This window comes from Rhipicephalus sanguineus, chromosome 6, assembly GCF_013339695.2.
Source record: "Rhipicephalus sanguineus isolate Rsan-2018 chromosome 6, BIME_Rsan_1.4, whole genome shotgun sequence".
Taxonomy (NCBI): domain Eukaryota; kingdom Metazoa; phylum Arthropoda; class Arachnida; order Ixodida; family Ixodidae; genus Rhipicephalus; species Rhipicephalus sanguineus.
The window spans coordinates 72,730,000-72,748,600 of record NC_051181.1 but is presented as its reverse complement, the minus strand read 5'-3'; the positions used below and the strand labels follow the sequence as shown (position 1 = coordinate 72,748,600).

Genomic DNA, 18,601 nt, shown 5'->3' with positions numbered 1-18,601 from the left:
AAGACGTAGCCTTCGACGACTGCGAAGAACTTGACTCCACCATGGAGACTGTTGGCGCTGACGGCATCGCGTGTAGCGATTACACTTCCTTTGACGACGCCGTTCTCACCTCCGCGATTTTCTCCGTCGACAATGAGGTGGCCGAGTGTGCCGATGCGTGCGTCAGGAATGACGAAGTTCAGGGGGTTGGAACAGGCGCCGTAGTTGTTGGCGGAGGCAGCGGCTTCATCGGGCGTAACAGCGCTGGATTTGTTGCGGATATTTGCGCGCAGTGACGACGCCGAAAGCTACATGACACTGCAGAGGGGCGATCGGAGATCTGTTCGTTCCGCTTGTTCGTTCTCCTGGGGGAGAACAAGTGCGCTGATTGGCTGAAGCCGGACAACTCACGCCATTCTAAGGGGCGTGGCCATTTCTTTTTTTCCTTGATGTTTTCTTTTTTGATGACGTCATGCCGCGTCATAACGAGCATGTCGTCTGCTAAAAGTGAACGGAGAGCGAGCCCGTTCGCTCGCGTTCTCTCGAGCGAACAATGGCGTCGCACGGCATGTATTTCGAGTGATGCGGCGGTTGCGGCTGCCGCAACAGCTGATTTTGAGGAAATGGCGCTTGCAACGGTGCTTCCTTGCTACGTTGGCGTTTCTCGAAGCAGATGGTGCGAAATGCGTTTGAAGAGATGAGCGAGTGTGAATTCTGGCGTCGCTTTCGTTTCTCGAAACGTACTGTACCTTGGTTGTGCGACGATCTCGGCCCCGTCATCGGGTGCCAACGAACCAGTGGGATTTAAACAGAGCGGAAGGCGTTGTGCGCGCTGAGATTTTTGCGATCGGATGCTTCCAGCGAGCTGTCGGCTGCGAGGAATTCAGCGGCCTGTCGCAGTCGTCCGTCAGGAACACGCCATTACTGTCGCTCACGGGCAAAAACGGTGGGTGGCCTTTTCCGGAGACCACAGACGCGAAGAGCGAACGAAGGCGGCGTTCGCGCGGCTCGGGCAGATTCCCGTTGTGGTCGGGTGCGTGGATGGTACGCTCATCGCAATCCCGAAGCCCCATGGCCTGAGCTCCGCGGACACGACGCATTACATGTCGGGGAAGGGACTCTACGCATTCAACACCACGATCGTGAGTATTATTCATGCATTGTATGCGTAACGAATTGTTTCATTTATATCGCTTAAACTTTCCGCTTTACTGAGGCTGTTGCAACTGAGTATAAGTGGGAGCGGTATTTTCGATCTATCCAGAACGGGAATTGGTTCGTTTCAGGGCACTTCGCTTAGGATAAGCGATGAAATCATGTGACGCGGAGTACACTTTGGTTCAGCGGCCTGCACAGTGCATAATATTACCGTTGCTCGTTCGCCATGTGTACCCGAAGCTTGATTCTCGATTTGTATTTGTTGAGATTAGCGCTCCCAGAATGTGCCGTAGTATGTCCTTATTGTTCATTGTCGTGATGGACGTTACATGGATCAATACATGGATGGATGAATAAACTTTATTTCGGTCCCTCGGAACGCGCCCTAGCATGTACATTAAATACGCATTGTTTCATAACCCTTTTTTCAGTCGAAGTTTTTCGTGTTGTAGATATTTTGTGATACATTGCCTTAAACATACAGCAATAATTTGGTTAAAAGGCTTTGGTGGCTGAAAGATGGGTTGTTCCAAGCAGTAAACATGCAGACTACCCTTTGACACTGCATTGTCCTCGTGTTAGAACTTATGGTACAAGTCCTACCCTGTCGATGATTTGTCCATAGCTATGTTTCAACAGTCAGTAACAGTGAAGACAGATGTAGTTACATTAACATAATACCCAACATTGTACCCAAGGTCATTTATGGGTACAATTTTGACTGAATTGAATTCTGCAGACATGTGATGCCGACCTCTGGATGTCAGTCCATGTTTCCTGGGGTCATGTCATGACTAGTGGGTATGGCGGGGGAGCCCTCTCCGTCAGCACCTGGAAGCAAAACTTCGGCTTGCTTGGTAAGTGCTGTCAATGCTTGCCACATTCAAGATGTTATCACTACAGCTGTCATGCCGACCTCGTGCAGGAGACTCCAGCTATACATTAGAACCGTGGTTCCTGACACCAGTGCCCGGACGACCAGCTCGTGGCACCCCTGATGACCACTACAACAAGGCCCACACCGCCATGCGCAATGTTGTGGAGTGGTGCATCGCTGTAAGCTTGTGCACAGCTGCTCAAGCATAATTGCTGCTTGTGCAGCTCTGCACGACATTGCGTTGGCGGCACATGAGCCTGTTCTCGAAGGAAACGATGACGACACCGACGATGCTGACTGCTGCCAGCAGCAGCTGAGCTACCACCACCACCACCACCACAACGGGAGCCAGCAGCAGCGCAACCGTGTAGTGAACCTGTTTCGAGAACTACAGGGCCTGCATGCTTGAGCACCTGCGCAGAGTACGCCGCCGCCTGCAACGACCTCGGCAGCATTGCGTGGTGCGTGTTTGTCTTTGTTCAATGTGTTTGTCACTGTTTTTTTTTTACTACGCTTCAAATGTTTGCTACACATATCAACGAAACAGCGTTCTCCTATCAATGAATAACCCCCTTGAATAGGTTGGCAAAAAATGTGAAGCTCACCCTGACTCACTCGTGAAATATATTTTGCTCTTGGGGCTCACTCAAACTCAGACTCACCAAAATTTTCCTCAAGCGGATTCACTCGGACTCAGGCTCACTAAAATGTTTTCACCCGGACTCGAACTCACCAATGTATTACTCACTTGGACTCACAGCTCGATCTGAATCTGAGTGAGTCGACTCATGAGTGATTTTGCCGACCTATGCCCCCTTGTCACACAACGCCATGCTGATGAAATGCTTCGACCAGGTTGTAAAATATGGCGCTTCACACTAAGCACAAGTGAGAGCTCAACTGTGAATGGCACATGGTGCCATTCACAGCCAAAGTGGTAACCGGAAAAGGCTGTTTGAATCAGGACAGCAAGATGCGGTAGCTTTAGTGCAACAAGAATCGTGCTTGTAAATGAAATGAACAACAAGGGTGGTGTCAGAATTGAAATTTTATTACAAGTATCACGAGCAATGCACATAAAAAGCAAAATAAATAAATATCCTTTAAGTTTAATGCCAAGGAAAAGAATACAAAAGTAGCTTCCTTTTATAATATACAAATGGAGTTATTACAAAGTGCCTGCTGCTCCTCTGCAACAACACACGCGTCTCGCAGCACGAAAGTCATTGTATTACATGAAAACAAGGCACAGTCGAACCGGTATTAATTGAACTCGCTAAAAAATGCAAGTTGTTGGTTGCTGATATGTCTTCCTCTATTATTGATTTCTGTTTGTACCCAATCCTGTTATCTAAACACTTCTAAGCAACATGAACAGGCTAGTAGCATAGCGCGGGAAGACACACGGACAAAGAAGAGGTACGATACGAACACAAGCGCTTGTGTTCGTATCGTACCTCTTCTTTGTCCGTGTGTCTTCCCGCGCTATGCTACTAGCCTGTTCAAGATGTACCAACAAGCCCATATCGGTACCCTAGTCTAAGCAACAGAACACGTTTTCGTCAACTGTTTTTTGGTCTTGCAATATTTCAAAATTGTGCAACCTAGACCTTTCACAAACGCTTTTCTTTTTTTCTAGGACGTGTAAAAATCGATAGAAAACGTACAGTGTGCCACAATATTCTACACGTATACACTATAAACATAAAGATACACTACAGTGCACTCTGTGCATATACTACAAAATTGCTCAATGCATGACTTTGTATAATGAGATTTTAAAAAATGACATGGCAAAACATGATTTATAAATGAAACCACACTGTGCTATGCACATGTACTACAAAACTGCTGAATGCATCACCTCGCACGACGAGATTAAAAACAAATGACATCGCAGGACACGATTTACCATTGATCTACACTTTACTATGTACAATGAAACAGCACATCAGTGCTTCTGATATGCAGAAAAAGAAAATTAACTGAAAGAAAATTGCAGGGCACCATTGAAGCAAACCAGCGTATCATAGCTCATGATGTGAACAAAAATAAATCTACATATATGTACAACTAGTCTTTACAAATCACTGTGCAGGTGCCTTCCGCTGCAATGAGGGCCCGGGCGAGGGTACCAACGCCTTGCAATTTGTGGACCGCGTCACCGAGAAGTTGAACCTGGCGCAGCTTTCCAATGATGCCTGGCCCTGCCGCCTGGTGTTTGCGGCTAGTAACTCCAGCGCCTCGGCCTGCCGGTTGCCCCCATCTCGCAGCTGCGGCATGAGCTGGAAACCAAGAAATGTGTTGCCATTATCATCTATAAATTTCCTGCTACCGACTCTTCGCTGGAAGCTTCTGTTCGTGAAGAGTTTCAGTGTGTGCAACAATTTCCTCTCTGTTGAAAATCCACTGACCCAACGGCATCCATGAATGGTGCTTGGTTCACCGCACAACCGCACCCCAAGTGCAGGGTAGCCAACCGAGCCAAAGCTTGGTTAACCTCCCTGCCTTTCCTCTTCGTATCTCTCTCTCTCTTTCTCTCTCAACGCACTTCGTTTGGACAGACCAAAGCGGTGCCGGAATTCATTTTCGCTCATCTCATCAAACGCATCTCACGCCTCTAACCATCTCTGCATGAGAAGCAACCAAACAGCCCTTTTCAGGGCTACACAATCGTTTGCCCGGCTTTACGCGATGACTGACACAATCTCCTTCCGAAACCCTAGCTGCTGCAGTATGCGAAACATACAGCAAGCAGGTGTAACACAGGTGCAAACATGTGCATTTGTGTATGATGGTATGTGAAAAAGTTATATAACGAGCTTGCTTTTTGAACAGTATATTTAGCAATAGCACATTTTCAGTTTCACTTTTGAAGCAATTGACAAAACAGGGAAACATTTCAAGATGTTGAACATTTTTGCAATGCTACCTTTTTGCTACATTTCACCATAACTGCAAGGCAGGACACCTGTTTATTCCATCTGACAGTTATGCATACAACTAGCTCCTGCAACCGTTTGCCAAATTTTTTTTGCGCAGCCTTTTGTCTTTATGCCCACAGATGTCATCTCTTCACAAACATATGCCTGCACGCATGAGCATCACCTGTGAGCATGTAACACCATCTACAGTTAATCAAAAACATCAGCGAAACTTACGAGTTGGGGCACGGGAAAGATCCTGGGCCACATCCTCTTCAGCCACACCAGTAGCAGCTGGAGCAGGGCTCACCTGTTATAGTAAGAAGTTTCTTGATTGACACACTGAGTGCAATAAGAAGTATGGAATGGAAGTGGACAATAGCAATGTTTTTTTAGAATGTTTCAACAGCGGCATGCTATGACACACAGACTTCGGAGAGAGGGGTGGAGGGAGGCAAGCCTACTGGCTACGCACCTCACTCGACTCGAGGGTCTGAGAAATGGGTTGGAACACGTAGGGTGCTCTAATGAGCTTCGAAATATAGTTCGCGGCTGTTCTTTCGTCATCACCGCAAATGTGGCTGTTTCGCATTCTGTTCTGGGCGGCGCAACGTGTTAGCACCTCAGCTAACGCGGCGGCCGGGTGATCCACTCGATATTGTTTGAAAAAGTAAAACTAACAGCGCGTAATGGCTCGAAGCAAACGAGCCCACTTGTTCGCAGCATACAAGTAACAATGATATTCTAAGCCAGTGCTTACCGATTCAGACCACACGAACTATGGGCCTCGCACACTCGTCCCTATCAAGCACGACGCGGCCGCGGTAATCCGAAATCTGGCCGCCTCGGGTGCCGCTGTAAAGCACAAGCGGGACGTGTAAGATGACCGACCACAATACAATTGTGCTCGCACTCACCTCTGCTGCCCTCGGAGTTTGGCAAGACCCTGCTGCGAATAGTAGCGCTCATTCCTCCATCGGGCCTGCCACTGGGCCCTGGTGTTACGCGCAGGGACTTCTTCGTTCAAAAGCGCTACTAGCTCCTGCCACATGTCGTCCCGGTCCTCCCTCGTGAAAGACGGCTCCAGCGGGCACGACAGCGTCGCGATCTGTGGGTGCTCTTTCACAAAAGCCAGCAGAAGCTCCTTTTGACGATCCGACACCCGAGAACCAACGCAGACGTTGCGATCGGACGACATTTTGAAACTACGTCAGCCGCTACTTTTCTCTTTTTTTTTTTTTCGCGTGCGCGACACCATCTAGCGACGACGTCAAAAAAAACTACCATTATTAAATATCATCACTCAAAGCTGTTGCTGTTTGAAAGAGTGTTTGAGCTTGAGAAGCAAAAACAATAATTTTCTGTAAAGTAATTATATTTATTAAAAGGCGAGAAACGCTTCACGGTCCCTGTGCCGACGTCACAGGATGCGCGTCTACTTCCGGAAAGCTGTCCGCTTCACGATTGGCTGTTCTCTTCCGCTCGGCGGTTCTAGGCGGGAGCGCTGCGCCTCCTCTCACTTCTGTGACGTAGGCACCGCAGAACGAACGCGGAACGAACAGATCTCCGATCGCCCCTCAGGTGCTTGAGAGACGCCTTCTACTGAGCGGGCGTGATAAAATGCGCAAGGCGACGCTACATAATTTCTTTCAGCGACAGCTTTGAAATAAAATGGGGTGCTTCTCGCCACTTCTCTAATTTCGCTTTTTTTTTTTCTTTGTCGGAGGTTACGTTTAGTGGCTAGAGGCTGTGTTGCTCGTTTGAGCTGCAACGTCTTGAAGCGGTCGATCATCAGTGACGTTCGCCTAAAGCTTGCAAGCAGATGTCATTGGAAGTTGTGCGTCTCTATGACGCTTACAATAATCCCGTCTCAGGCACCTACTGCCTTTAGTGATCAGTCCAACGGGCGAATTAAGTGAATTAAATGGACTCATTTCGTAAGATGCATCTCGCTTGAGAAATTATCGCTCTTTCGCGCCGTGTTGCATCCCTACAAATAAAAATTTAAGTGCGTTATGCTCAGGAAGGGCACATTTAGTGAGTACGTATAGCTGATGAAAATATTGTATGGCATTACTGGAATTCGAGAACTTGGGCGAAGTTAACGCAAAACGTTACGCAATACATACAGGCCGGCGTACTGGGTTTTTTTACGTTACACTTTCACTGTCTTTCACTGATGCAAAGCTAGAACGTTTTACGTGGTTCCTTCAAAAATAAAAAATCACAATCGTTCAATCTAACTGATACAACTGTTTATCATTTATTCGTATGAAATGCTTCCGTGACATACCTTGACATTCTCATGAAATGCTCCCAAGAGAATGTAGTGCATCTTTCAGTGGGCACATGCCTCTCGCCTAGCGGTTAGAACGATAACGTAATCACACCCCGTCGTCCAGGTAGCATGAAGAGCCTAAAGCAGCCGAAACAAATTCTAAGCCAGCCTGGTGGCGCCTTCGTGAAGCGAGCCGAGATACTGTCATGCTGGCGGATCCAGTTAACTTGGATGGCTGGAAAGCTGTGGAAATAAGCTGAAACAAGCAACTTGGCCTCGCGGAAGATGTGCTGCTCAGTATGGCCGCTGTTGCGTTTCATTATTATACATCATTGTTGAAATGGATGCTTACAATTGATAGGACAAATGATTTCATCAATTCACACTAGCAGAACAGAGGTTGACTTTTATTAGGCTGTCTGTGCGTGCATATTTTAGTGTATCAAGCTAGACAATAAAAAAATGTGCAATAGTAACCCCTTGATGTGGGCTAATTGGTTCATAATTAGAACAAATAAAGTAACAGCGCGAATGAAACAAGGACGACAAAGAAACGAAGACCACGGGACAGCGCTTGTCCCGTGGTCTTTGTTCCTTTGTCGTCCTTGTTTCATTCGCGCTGTTATTTTATTTGTTCTAAAAAAATGTGGTTACAATGGTGGGCTCCTCCTTTACTAGGTGCCATGAGTACAGGTCGGCGAAAAGAAATTGCGGGCAGTTTGCACTAAGTCACGCAAAGCTTGGTATAGCGAAGCACGGGCCCGTCGCCGCTCGTACTCCCCGTCGACCGACACATCTAGCTTCGAGATGTGCGGCTTCCTCCTCGGGATTACGCAGCGAGGCTATGCACTATAGAGCGGAGGTTGTGCGCGATGTCTCCGTCGGCGGGTGTGGCTTAGCTACTGCGCATGCGCGGCTCGGCCAGGTGGTGCGGTATCTGGTCCCTAGACGACTCGATGCTTGCCTTCTCTTTCCTTCTATCTTTCTTTCTCTCTACTACTTTCTTTCTATTTTCTTGATGTTCTTTTTTTTTCTTTATGCATTTCTGTCTATTTCTCTCTTTCTCATGCTTTCCGCGCTACGCTTTACTCTCTCCCCTCCACCTTTCCCTCTTCCTCACCATCACATCTCTCCTTCTCACGCTCACTTCCTTTTCCCGCCCATTTGGTACACTATACAATACAAGGCTATGCTCTTCTGTGCTAGCGTTCCTAGATAGCCGAGTGGTTAGAACGCTCGCCTTCGGATCGAGGGTACGCGGGTTCGAATCTCGCCTCGTGAAGAAACTTTTCTCGGCAAGAATTTTTCTCTTGATATCTTTGTTGTTTCCGTCTGTTTCTCTTTCTGTACTCGTTTTCAGGTAGTCGCACAGTGGCCCATACCAGTTAAGATGAGGATAATTTTCTGCGGTCGACTCACAGGACTAATTTGCTAAGCAGCTTCGCTGTTAAAAATGGAGTTCACTTAGGGCTCACCCGGACTCACCAGAATTTCACTTCACTTCCCGCCAGTTTTCTGCGCTGTTACATATGAATGCTTCACCTTATTACCTTAGGTGCCCCCCCCCCCCCAGGGGGCCGGAGGGGGGTGGTGTTCATAAGGCGTGTATATACAGAATAAAGGCAACCTAAGGTAAGGTTACAACGATGACAAGTTAATTATGCGAGATACAGTTTGTGCCTAGCTGTTTGGGCAAATATATTTGGGCAGGTGTTGCGGCAGCGCTGTGTGAAAGGCCGTACATTGATCTCTTAGCTTCAAATACGAGTTGTCAGTAGTTGCAATCCAGTAACAACATTTTAACACGAAAGTGTTTTACGCCGGCCTCACCAAGACTTCAGGGACTATTTCCGTCACGGAAATGACGTCGAAAAAATTTACACGATCAGATGGCAAAGAAAAAAAGTTCCGTCAGCGGGAATCGGACCCCTGACCGCTCGGTCCGCAACAACAGACGTTTCTCCCGTGGCCTCCGCGATGAGCTCCGGCGACGCGACGCCGTTCTATTCACACGATGAGAGCGTAATCAGATAAAGTGGTGTGACAGCCAGAAGAGAGTCGCTGATTGGACGCAGAACTTGGGGACTTTCTTTTTTAACACGAAAGTGTTTTATGCCGGGGTTCACCAAGACGTCAGTGACGTATTTCCGTCACGAAAATGACGTCGAAAAAATTACACGATCAGATGGCAAAGAAAAAATGTCCGGTCATCGAACCCACGACCGCCCGGTCCGCAACAACAGATGCCGGGCACGCTATCCACTGCGCCACGGTCACAGACTCTAGAGCCTTTACAAACGCGCCTTTTATATCTACCACTCTCCCGGTCGGCGGGGTGGTGTTGCCCTCTAGGAGCGGTAAAGTAAAGTACTTCGTCATAACTGTGGCCTCCGCGATTAGCACCTGCAACGCGATACACGTTCGTCCCATTCAGCGCGTTTTCAATAGAAGATCAATTTTGTCAATGCCTCAACACACCGCGAGGTGGCGATCTTAGCCCTAGCATCGTAAAAGCGTCGGCCTCGCTCATAGCATCGCGCTAATCCAAACCAAAAATAGCTCTGCGACGCGCGCCTGCCTCACCTGGCTGTAACACCGCGTTGCCCGCTCAGGCGCTCGCCCCGAGAACAATCGCGGCCGCGCTACCGGGGCGGCACGACGCGTTTTGAGTTTCCCTCTAGTCCGGCCATGGTGTTCATCCCGTTTTAACATACCTCGGGATGGCGACCAAGTTCTGCGTCCAATATGGGACGCTCTTCTGGCTATCACACCTCGTTCTATGATTACGCTTTCACCGTTACTACTACAGCTACCACAAGGGTTTGTTTAATCATTTAACATGGACGTTAGTCGTCGGGATGGAGATGTACCACCAATCATCAAAGTGGGTACATCGACGTTAAACGGTGCCACAGCTGCCAGACATCAATATACATTGTGCAAACTTATATCAATGTACAGTAAACATTCAGTTACTTCAGTAAGGGCACGCTTTACTTTCGTGTTATTCCGATTCCGATGACGGAGGGATCAACCATCTTTTAATAAAAGGTGCGACTCAGGCGAGGTATTTGTGTCAACAACTTTTCGTGAAAGAGTTTTGCGGGGGGAGGTCAAGACACTCCCCCAGCGCTTAGCCCTCACCTGTGATCAATATGTAGGTGGCGTATAAACGCTAGTGCATTGAACTATGTGCGAGAAGACGTGAGGATAAGCGTGAACCTATGTAAGGCTGATAGTGATGCTGAAAATGAATATGTAGGACCATAGGTCGGCAAGAAACGTGGTGCTCACTCAGACTCACTTAAGAAATATACTTTGCGCTTAGGGCTCACTCGGACTCAGACTCACTAAATGTTTTTCTCAAACGGACTCACTCGGACACAAACTCACCAAAAAATTACTCGCACGGACTCACTAAAACTCCGACCCACGGCCTGATCTTACTCTATGCGAGTATTAGTGAGCTTGCCGACCTATGACCATGAGTTCGAACCCAGCCATGAGATCACTTTTTTATTAACATATAAGGATATCACAGCGTAGCAAGATAGACGGATTCGATGAAAATCAATAAGGTAGAAAGTAATCCCTCGCATTTTAAATAGGCTCGCATATCACCAGGAGTGATTAGGATAACCGAGAATACAGGTGAAAAAAAATCGCCTTACGAGTATGGTATCGGTACAAACAACAGGGTACAACATAAAGGGGAATATTAAGGGCTCGTTTTTCTTTTATAGGGACAACAATATTTAGAACTAACTGACAAGAAAGCAAGCCTTGACTTTCTTCTCTGTTAGTTCTAATTATTTAGCGTACAATATAGTGGGACACACGATGAAGCGGTGTAAAAAGCGTATTCAACGCTGAGATTAGTTCTGGGCGGTGTTATGCACACACTACCGCAGCCTAGCAGTCAACGAAGCCCCTCTGTAAGCAACCACGTCAAACGCGGCGCATCGCATCGTGCACTTTACTACGATAACGTCGAGACACGACAACGCCGCGTGTGCCATCATAAGGTGCCGGCGGAAGCAGGGCTCTCATCAGCGGTCAGAGAAGACGCCGAAGAGGTTCCTCATCAGCGGGTACTGCCCGCCCCCGCAGACGCCGGCGAAGTCGTCGTGCCAGAGATTCCAGACGCCGAAGCAGCGCGCACCGAACTGATCGCGCAGGTATCGGGCCAGTGGAGGCACCACGAACTCGGTGAGGTGCGAGACCCAGTTGGCACCCTGCTTCGACACGACGCCGAACTCGTACACCTGGCTCGAATCCCACACCTGCATTCATATATGAAGCGAAGTTTTCTTTGTAAGCAGTTGGCTTGAATCCAGCACCGACGTTGATATAAAGCGAAGATTTATTTTTAAGTCCCTTTGGGTTTTTCTGACTGTGCTACTGCTGCACGCACAAATCACTTCCACTTGCGCACTTGTATTACGCTCGACTATGGGGGTCAACATGTGGCCTCAATTCATTTCCGGTTAATGCACATACAGCTAAGGAAGGTCTCCGAGACATGATCGGTGGTAATGTTCCGTCGACAATCTGGATATCACAATCCGTTACTGAAAGGGGTTCATAAATGCAAAGAAACAGGCCACATCGAGGACGTCCGAGCTAGGGATGGTAATATGATTAGTATTTATTTATTTTATCATATTTTGCACTGTTATTCCCCTGGGGAATTATAACAGGAAGGGCAAGTGATAATAGCTGTGAGTAAAAAAAGTTACACATACCTATATATATGACATCAAGACTTAGCGCAAGTTTTACGAGAGAAACTTATACATCACTTGTCACTCAAGATATGGTTGCTAGTTATGGACAGTTATTTTAAAACGTAAAGTTTTAAACCAAAAGAAATCATTTCAAGATAAACATTGTGCGCATATGTGTTAAGCAGTATTTGCACAACAAAGCGCAGATTGAGAACATCAATGTACATGTGCAAGCACAACAACAAACATAAAAAAACACTCGATAAATAAAAAATAGAAATAAAGCGAGAGCAAGAAATTAACAACACCGGGATTATCTATTATTTAGTTCAAGAGAGTTAAACCTGTAATGCTAATAATGTATTTTCCATCCAAGCAGCAGCTGCTTGTGATGGCCGTGTTTCGCACCTGGCAATGTATCTAGAGGCATCAAAGTTAAGTTAGTTACGCAGAAGCTGGTAGAAAAACTAAGAACGGGCTAGCACTGCTCGGTTTCGTAGTGTTGGAATCCCGGCCTTCTTGAGCTGTTCAGTGGGTGAGGCTGTTAGCTTATACGTATTGTATACGGGTGCTTCATGAAATGAGGCGGAAAATCATCAAAAGTGGAAGAAATGGAATATTTGATCGCAGCCTTCATAATTACTTTTCCTGTGGTGGTAGACGTCTTAAGATGAGAAGGGACAGAAATTACGAGAATAATAAAATAAAATATTTTAACTTTTTTACTACGGGAGAAAGGCTGTCGGGTATAATGGGATAATAGCTTGAGGTTCACCAGCAAAGGACTACACAGGCCTAGCATAAACACGAGTACACTACAGTGCTGTATCCTTGCATTGACTGTTGTCCTGCGTCGTTCATTTGCGCTAAGCCTCAAGATATGCACTCAGTAAGTGCCATGTTGTAACGGCATTCATTGTTCCACTATACTCCCGTGACACTTTTTCTTCCGCTATCTTTTTATCACCTGAAGGCGTCCTCACCGCGTGAGTTTGTCTTCTTTGGTTTTACACAGGTACTTGTAATTAGCGCCAATTATATTTGTAAATAATAAAGTAATGATCTCATTTATCCAATAAACCTTCACGCTCTTGTGTTTTCCGTGTTTCTTCGACCAAACAATTATTGTGCTGCTCATCAGCTACCTCAAGTTCTAAAACGAAACAACGACCTTCGGCGTGATCTGGAAAACGCGGATCATCGGCTCAAAACACTGGGCAGCTACGTCACCAGGGAATGACAGAGACTGAGGTTCACATGAGTAGAGCTGAGTGCACCGGCTAGCCGCATGCCACTGCCTTTTTACGGCTACGACGGCGTAACCACACTATGTAATCGAACTGTGTAACTGAAGAAGTGTAATCTGATTATTGTATCTGCTTTACTAAATCATTTAAAAGTTTGATTGCATGAGTGCACTCGTTATATGCCAGGATTGAGGGTGTGATCGGAGTTCGTCGAGCGCTGCCTTCCAGTGCTGAACAATCCCTATAGCTTTCTTGATACTTCCTCCCAATAGCACCCATTAATCGACCAAAAAGCCGTATGAACAGTGATTAACAGCTTAGTCGCTGAACAGATAATCGTTAGGCGATTAAGAAAAAACTCGCGAGTCATTCCACTCTGTGAAGGTGAATCAACCAATGATGACCAACTTAGCTGTGTAGCACACGACACAACCGTGGCATAGAAAATTGGTAAAAGGTAGAAACATTTGATTGATCTGAGCGAGGGCGGCGGTCGTCGCGACGAAGAGCTAACGCGCACACACGCATATACACACACGTAAACACACCAAGTAATGCCCTGTCATTCAAAAAAAAAGTTAGCGCAGCTTGCTTTAAGTCGCGCAAGGCTGGGTCATGGCAGAGCTGATGGGCACCTAGCTGGTCTAGGCTAGGCTTTTACCCTCTCACCTCTCTCTTTCCCACCCGTTGCTATTCTATACTATACTATACTGTACTATACTATACTATACTATACTATACTATACTATACTATACTATACTATACTATACTATACTATACTATACTATACTATACTTGCTTGCTCTCGGCAAGAAACTTTTTTCTCTCCTTCTATAGCTTTATTTCTCTCTCTCTCTGTACTCTTTCTCTCAGCCATCAGAGTTTTTGCATCCCACGCCGGAGAAATGGGCGTACGTGATCTGGGAGCGAAGCAGAAGACAACAATGAGAAGAGAGCGCTGGCTGGTTCATGATGATGATAATTTTCTATCTGCGACACACGGCCAACCTCGGGAATAACAGCTCTGCTCTAAAAGACACGGTTTAGAAGACTATGTTCTTACTCACTGCATAGTACTATCGTGTTCTGTGATATTACGTAGACGTGCATGCGATAGTTACATAGTCGTCTGTCCCCAGAGCGTGCGCAAACGATGTTTGGATAAGAAAGGCAGAGGATATAGAGCACGAGGTAAGATCACTATACGAATAAGCTAGATAAACATCAGGAGGTAGGTGCCGGAGCACACTTTCGACGGAGCCAACAACCTAAGGGAACGCTTCGCTCAAGTCATCCTGAAAAGCCTCCGTGGTCGATCTGGTTACAATGCAGACTTCAACTGCCTATCCTTATAGCTTCACTCATAAATTAAAGAATAAAAATTACCGCAATAAGAAAATTAAGTTTACTTTTCACGATTTAACCAAGTGACCTCAAGATAATGAGAATGCCTGGAATGGTGCCGTTTAAATGCCTTCTACGAATTCCTCACAAAGCAAGCAGCAGGCTCAACCGAAAGAGCACTGACAGCCACAGCAATGAATGAGTGACCCGGAGTGGAAGCTCTCGCAACGTCTTGCCAGCAAAACTGATGCCAGCTTTTGCCCACCAAAGAGCTCGGAAACATCCTTTTTAGATGCGAAGTATCTTATGGCGGAGTTCAATCCGGTGGTGGTGGTGTGCGGCGTGACCACCCTCACTGCGCATGCGCATACCCTCTCCACTCATCCTCTCCCCTCCCCCTCTCCACTTCCCCTCTCCCCTCCCACTCTCCCATCTCCCCTCCCCTCTTCACTTTCCCTCTCCCCTTTACCCATCTCCACTTCCCCTCCTCCCCTCACCACTTTCTTTCTCCCCTCCCCCTTTCCACTCTTCCTCTGAAACGCGGGCTAGACATGCCGAAATTCTCTCCTGCGCAACGCCGCGATGAGCACCAGCGCATGCGCGTCCCCTCCCCCTCTCCTCTCCTACGCTGCCCCCCTCTCGCACGCCTGCTGACTGCGTTCCCCGCTCGCCCTGTGAGAATTAACGGCCAGGCTAGAGGGAAGACAAGACGCGCGTAGCGTTCCTCTTCGCGTTCCACGACGCGAGGTCGGTAGCATGCCCAAAGAACGCTAACGGAACGCGATCGTGCAAGTGCTCCGGCTTCGCATCGCCTTATGGTCCCCTTTAGCGGGAAATGGTGTAATTTTTTCTGGTGGTGTCTACTTAGAGATCAAATGGCTTTGATCTGTTAGTGTAAATACTAACTCAATTATAAAGTAAAAGATCGTTGTTGCCGGCAAAAGTAACCCGTCGAGAGAAGTATTGGCGATTGATCTCCCATAAAATTTGCCATGACTTTGAGGCTCATTTACGAAAACTAGGAACGCAAAGACACACTTGGACCACTATCTGACCCGTAAAAGTTGCCCTATTAAACTCGTCTGGCGTGCGAGGCAAACGCTCGCTTCCCTTCGCCATGCGCCGATGGTTTATCGTGCCCCTACCAAGATGGCGGGCGCAGCCGCCATCCTTTGGTGGGCATGGCTTCACTCTTGTGCAATAATCGCCACTCCAGCAATTTTTTTAACCTCCTTAGTGACCCAATGGAAAAAAAAAACAGTTATGTGCGCATGTGCAGTGGCTGAACCAAACGTTACGTGCACTCAGGCGACACGAGCAAACCAGTAAAGCCTAAAGTTTGCTGTGTCGTCATGCTCTTCGGATGCCGCCGTTGTGCGAAAAGTGTTGTGTCGTCCTTAATGTTGTTAATGGGCCCCTCACGAGGTTTGACAATTTTCAGCTGACGAGCGCAATCATACACTGGGTGTTCACGATCACGTCTGCCAAAATTTGCAACGCTACGCGCCGCGGAAATGGGTCAAATTTCAAGCTGAACGCTGCTTGCCCTTCTCGCGGGCGCGCGCCCAGGGAATGAAGGACTGACGTACACAATGGATTGGCCCTTCGTAGACGGTAGTGCTGTCACGTTGGTCCTCTACCCAGATGACTGTGCTCTGACGTCGCCAACAGTAGCACGTGACACTGCGATAATTATTTCACACGACGTGTAGTTTGTGTAGTTGCTTAAATAGATGAATAAAACTTGAGAGAAATAATTAGACACACAAAGCGAATGTGTGCGTCTTCATTTTTTTCCGTGAATTGCAGCGAGACACGGGACTAATATGCCTCCTAAAGCCCCTCCATGCGTTTTCTGCCGGTTAGGTTAAGTAGCGCCAACTCGTCCTCCCCCTCTCCCTTTACACCGGTTCTCCGCCCAGCGGAAGCCGATGTGTCGCCATGATGTGACAGCTGCTTTTGCGTTTGATGCACCCGCCCCATTCTCGCCGATGCCCTCGCGACGCGGAAACACCGAGCGAAAATTCACTCGGTGGCAGGCAGTTCAGGACCAACCTCAAACAACAACACTTGCGAAACGGAGAATTCTCGCGTGTGCAGAAACAAGATGGAAGGAAAAAGCGGAAGGAAGTGGCTCAAGAACTTCCTTCCGGAAGCACCGGAACCGGAAATGGGCGGCGATGACGAAACAATATATGACGCTACTTAAAAAAGCGGCAGCAGACGAGATGAAGGGGCTTTGTGCCTCTTTTCGCATGCGTTCGTGTCCCCGCGGGTAGCGCATCGAGCAGACGCCAGCCCTGGAGACGAAAGTAATGTTCTGGCGCGTTGGAGCACTCATTAGGCTCATTTATTCTACAGCGTCCAAGTAAACGTTACTGTGGCTCTGGCTCATGATACCGCTAATCTCGTGCCCGTACAATTGTCGCAACTTTCATGCCCGTCCCGCGCAGAAACATGCAGTACACCATAGAGAACGCCGACAGAATGCCCATGGCCGCGAAATAAAAAAATTACACCATCTCCCGCTAAAGGGGACCATGAGGCGATGCGAAGCCGGAGCACTTGCATGATCGCGTTCCGTTGGCGTTCGTTGGGCATGCTACCGACCTCGCGTCGTGGAACACGAAGAGGGACGCTACGCGCGTCGTATCTTCTATCTAGCCTGGCCGTTAATTCTCACAGGGCGAGCGGGGAACGCGGTCGACAGGCGGGCGAGAGGGGGGCAGCGTGGGAGAGGAGAGAGAAGCGGAGGGGACGCGCATGCGCTCGAGCTCATCGCGGCGTTGCGCTGGAGAGAATTTCGGCATGTCTAGCCCGCGTTTCAGAGGAAGAGTGGAAAGGGGGAGGGGAGAGGCGAAGGGGAGAGGGGAAAGTGGAGAGGGGAAGGTGAGAGGGAAAGTGGAGAGGAGGTGTGTGGAGAGGGTATGCGCATGCGCAGTAAGGGTGGTCACGCCGCACACCACCACCACCACCACCGGATTGAGCTCCGCCTTAAGATACTTCGCATCTAAAAAAAAAGGTAGCGGCCGTGCTGGCGTGCTCGGGCGTTGGCTCGGGCTGGCTCGAGCACGTCATGCGCGCGTGACCATGCATGCGCATGACGTGTTCATGCGTATGCGTCATGTGGCCGTCCGGCTCCGCTGCCGAAGAGAGCAGGGAAGGGATTTGGCTGGCGAAGGCTACACGGGGCGACTGGCATGGGTTTGAAGCTCGCATCCTCGCATCATGGTTTCGCGCCGCTACAAATTATTGCTTTTCGCAGCTCGTAATGAACCGATTTGAATAATTCTTGCGGCATAATGCTCTTCATTTGGCACACAACAACATCCAGCGCCTAACTAAAGTTTGCTATGTGGCCGGTCGAAAGGCCCTTTAATGCTGCCCTGAACGAACCCACGTGCATGATAAAAAAAACACATACTGCGGGAAGCAGACGCTGCTGTGAACAGCTCAGCCCTGTTTTGCAGTCGTGCGCGGAAATGAGAATTTACAAGCCAAGCGCGAAGTTACCACTTTCTCAAGCGCCCTCTCTTCGCACAGAGGTCCATTCTCACTCTGCGGAACTGCCTGCTTCGATCTAATTCGTCATAGAGCAGATTTCTGCTATTTCGATAGCTGACATAAACCAAGAGCGGCGTTTGGATCAAATGCGCTGCTTGCCACACTGCGCCGCCACATGCCGACGCCGCCCTCTTTTAGTACGCTACAATTACACAGCACAAACACTAGCGTACACCGGAATCACACCGTAAGTCGGCGAAGGTGTTTGAAGTCAAGCCCTTTAGTTCATGAGGCGCGTTGACGTAGATTCGTGCCCCTTTGTCATCCCCTCTGTATAGCTTCCAGCGCCCTCGCCGGACGAAAGCATAGCGAAAGCACTCAGAGCGTGCTACAAATTTCTCCAACTCCTGTTGTTGACAGATTCGATTTTTTTTTTTTTTGCGGCAATCGATTCGGGAAGAAGTTAACTGCGATACTAAAGTTTTTTCGCTAATTACCTGGAAAAGTAGTTCACGACCCCTTGAAAGAGGTGGGCCCGCTCACCTCGTAGTGAGTGCCCATG

At 48.1% G+C, this 18,601-nt stretch overlaps 1 protein-coding gene and 1 long non-coding RNA gene across 2 annotated transcripts; one reads left to right on the top strand and one right to left on the bottom strand.

Annotated features, from left to right (window-relative positions):
* Positions 1-772: 772 nt before the first annotated feature.
* LOC125758791 (putative nuclease HARBI1) lies at positions 773-4,532 on the top strand. The gene is made up of 4 exons (XM_049416447.1): positions 773-1,121; positions 1,877-1,994; positions 2,063-2,475; positions 4,113-4,532. Exons 1-3 carry the CDS (start codon positions 831-833, stop codon positions 2,221-2,223), a joined length of 570 nt encoding a protein of 189 aa, XP_049272404.1. The 5' UTR covers positions 773-830; the 3' UTR covers positions 2,224-2,475; positions 4,113-4,532.
* LOC125758792 (uncharacterized) lies at positions 4,214-6,124 on the bottom strand. The gene is made up of 3 exons (XR_007416418.1): positions 5,856-6,124; positions 5,176-5,793; positions 4,214-4,299 (listed from the first exon to the last, which is right to left on the bottom strand). It is a non-coding gene; the product is annotated as an uncharacterized LOC125758792 (long non-coding RNA).
* Between the last annotated feature and the right edge of the window lie 12,477 nt (positions 6,125-18,601).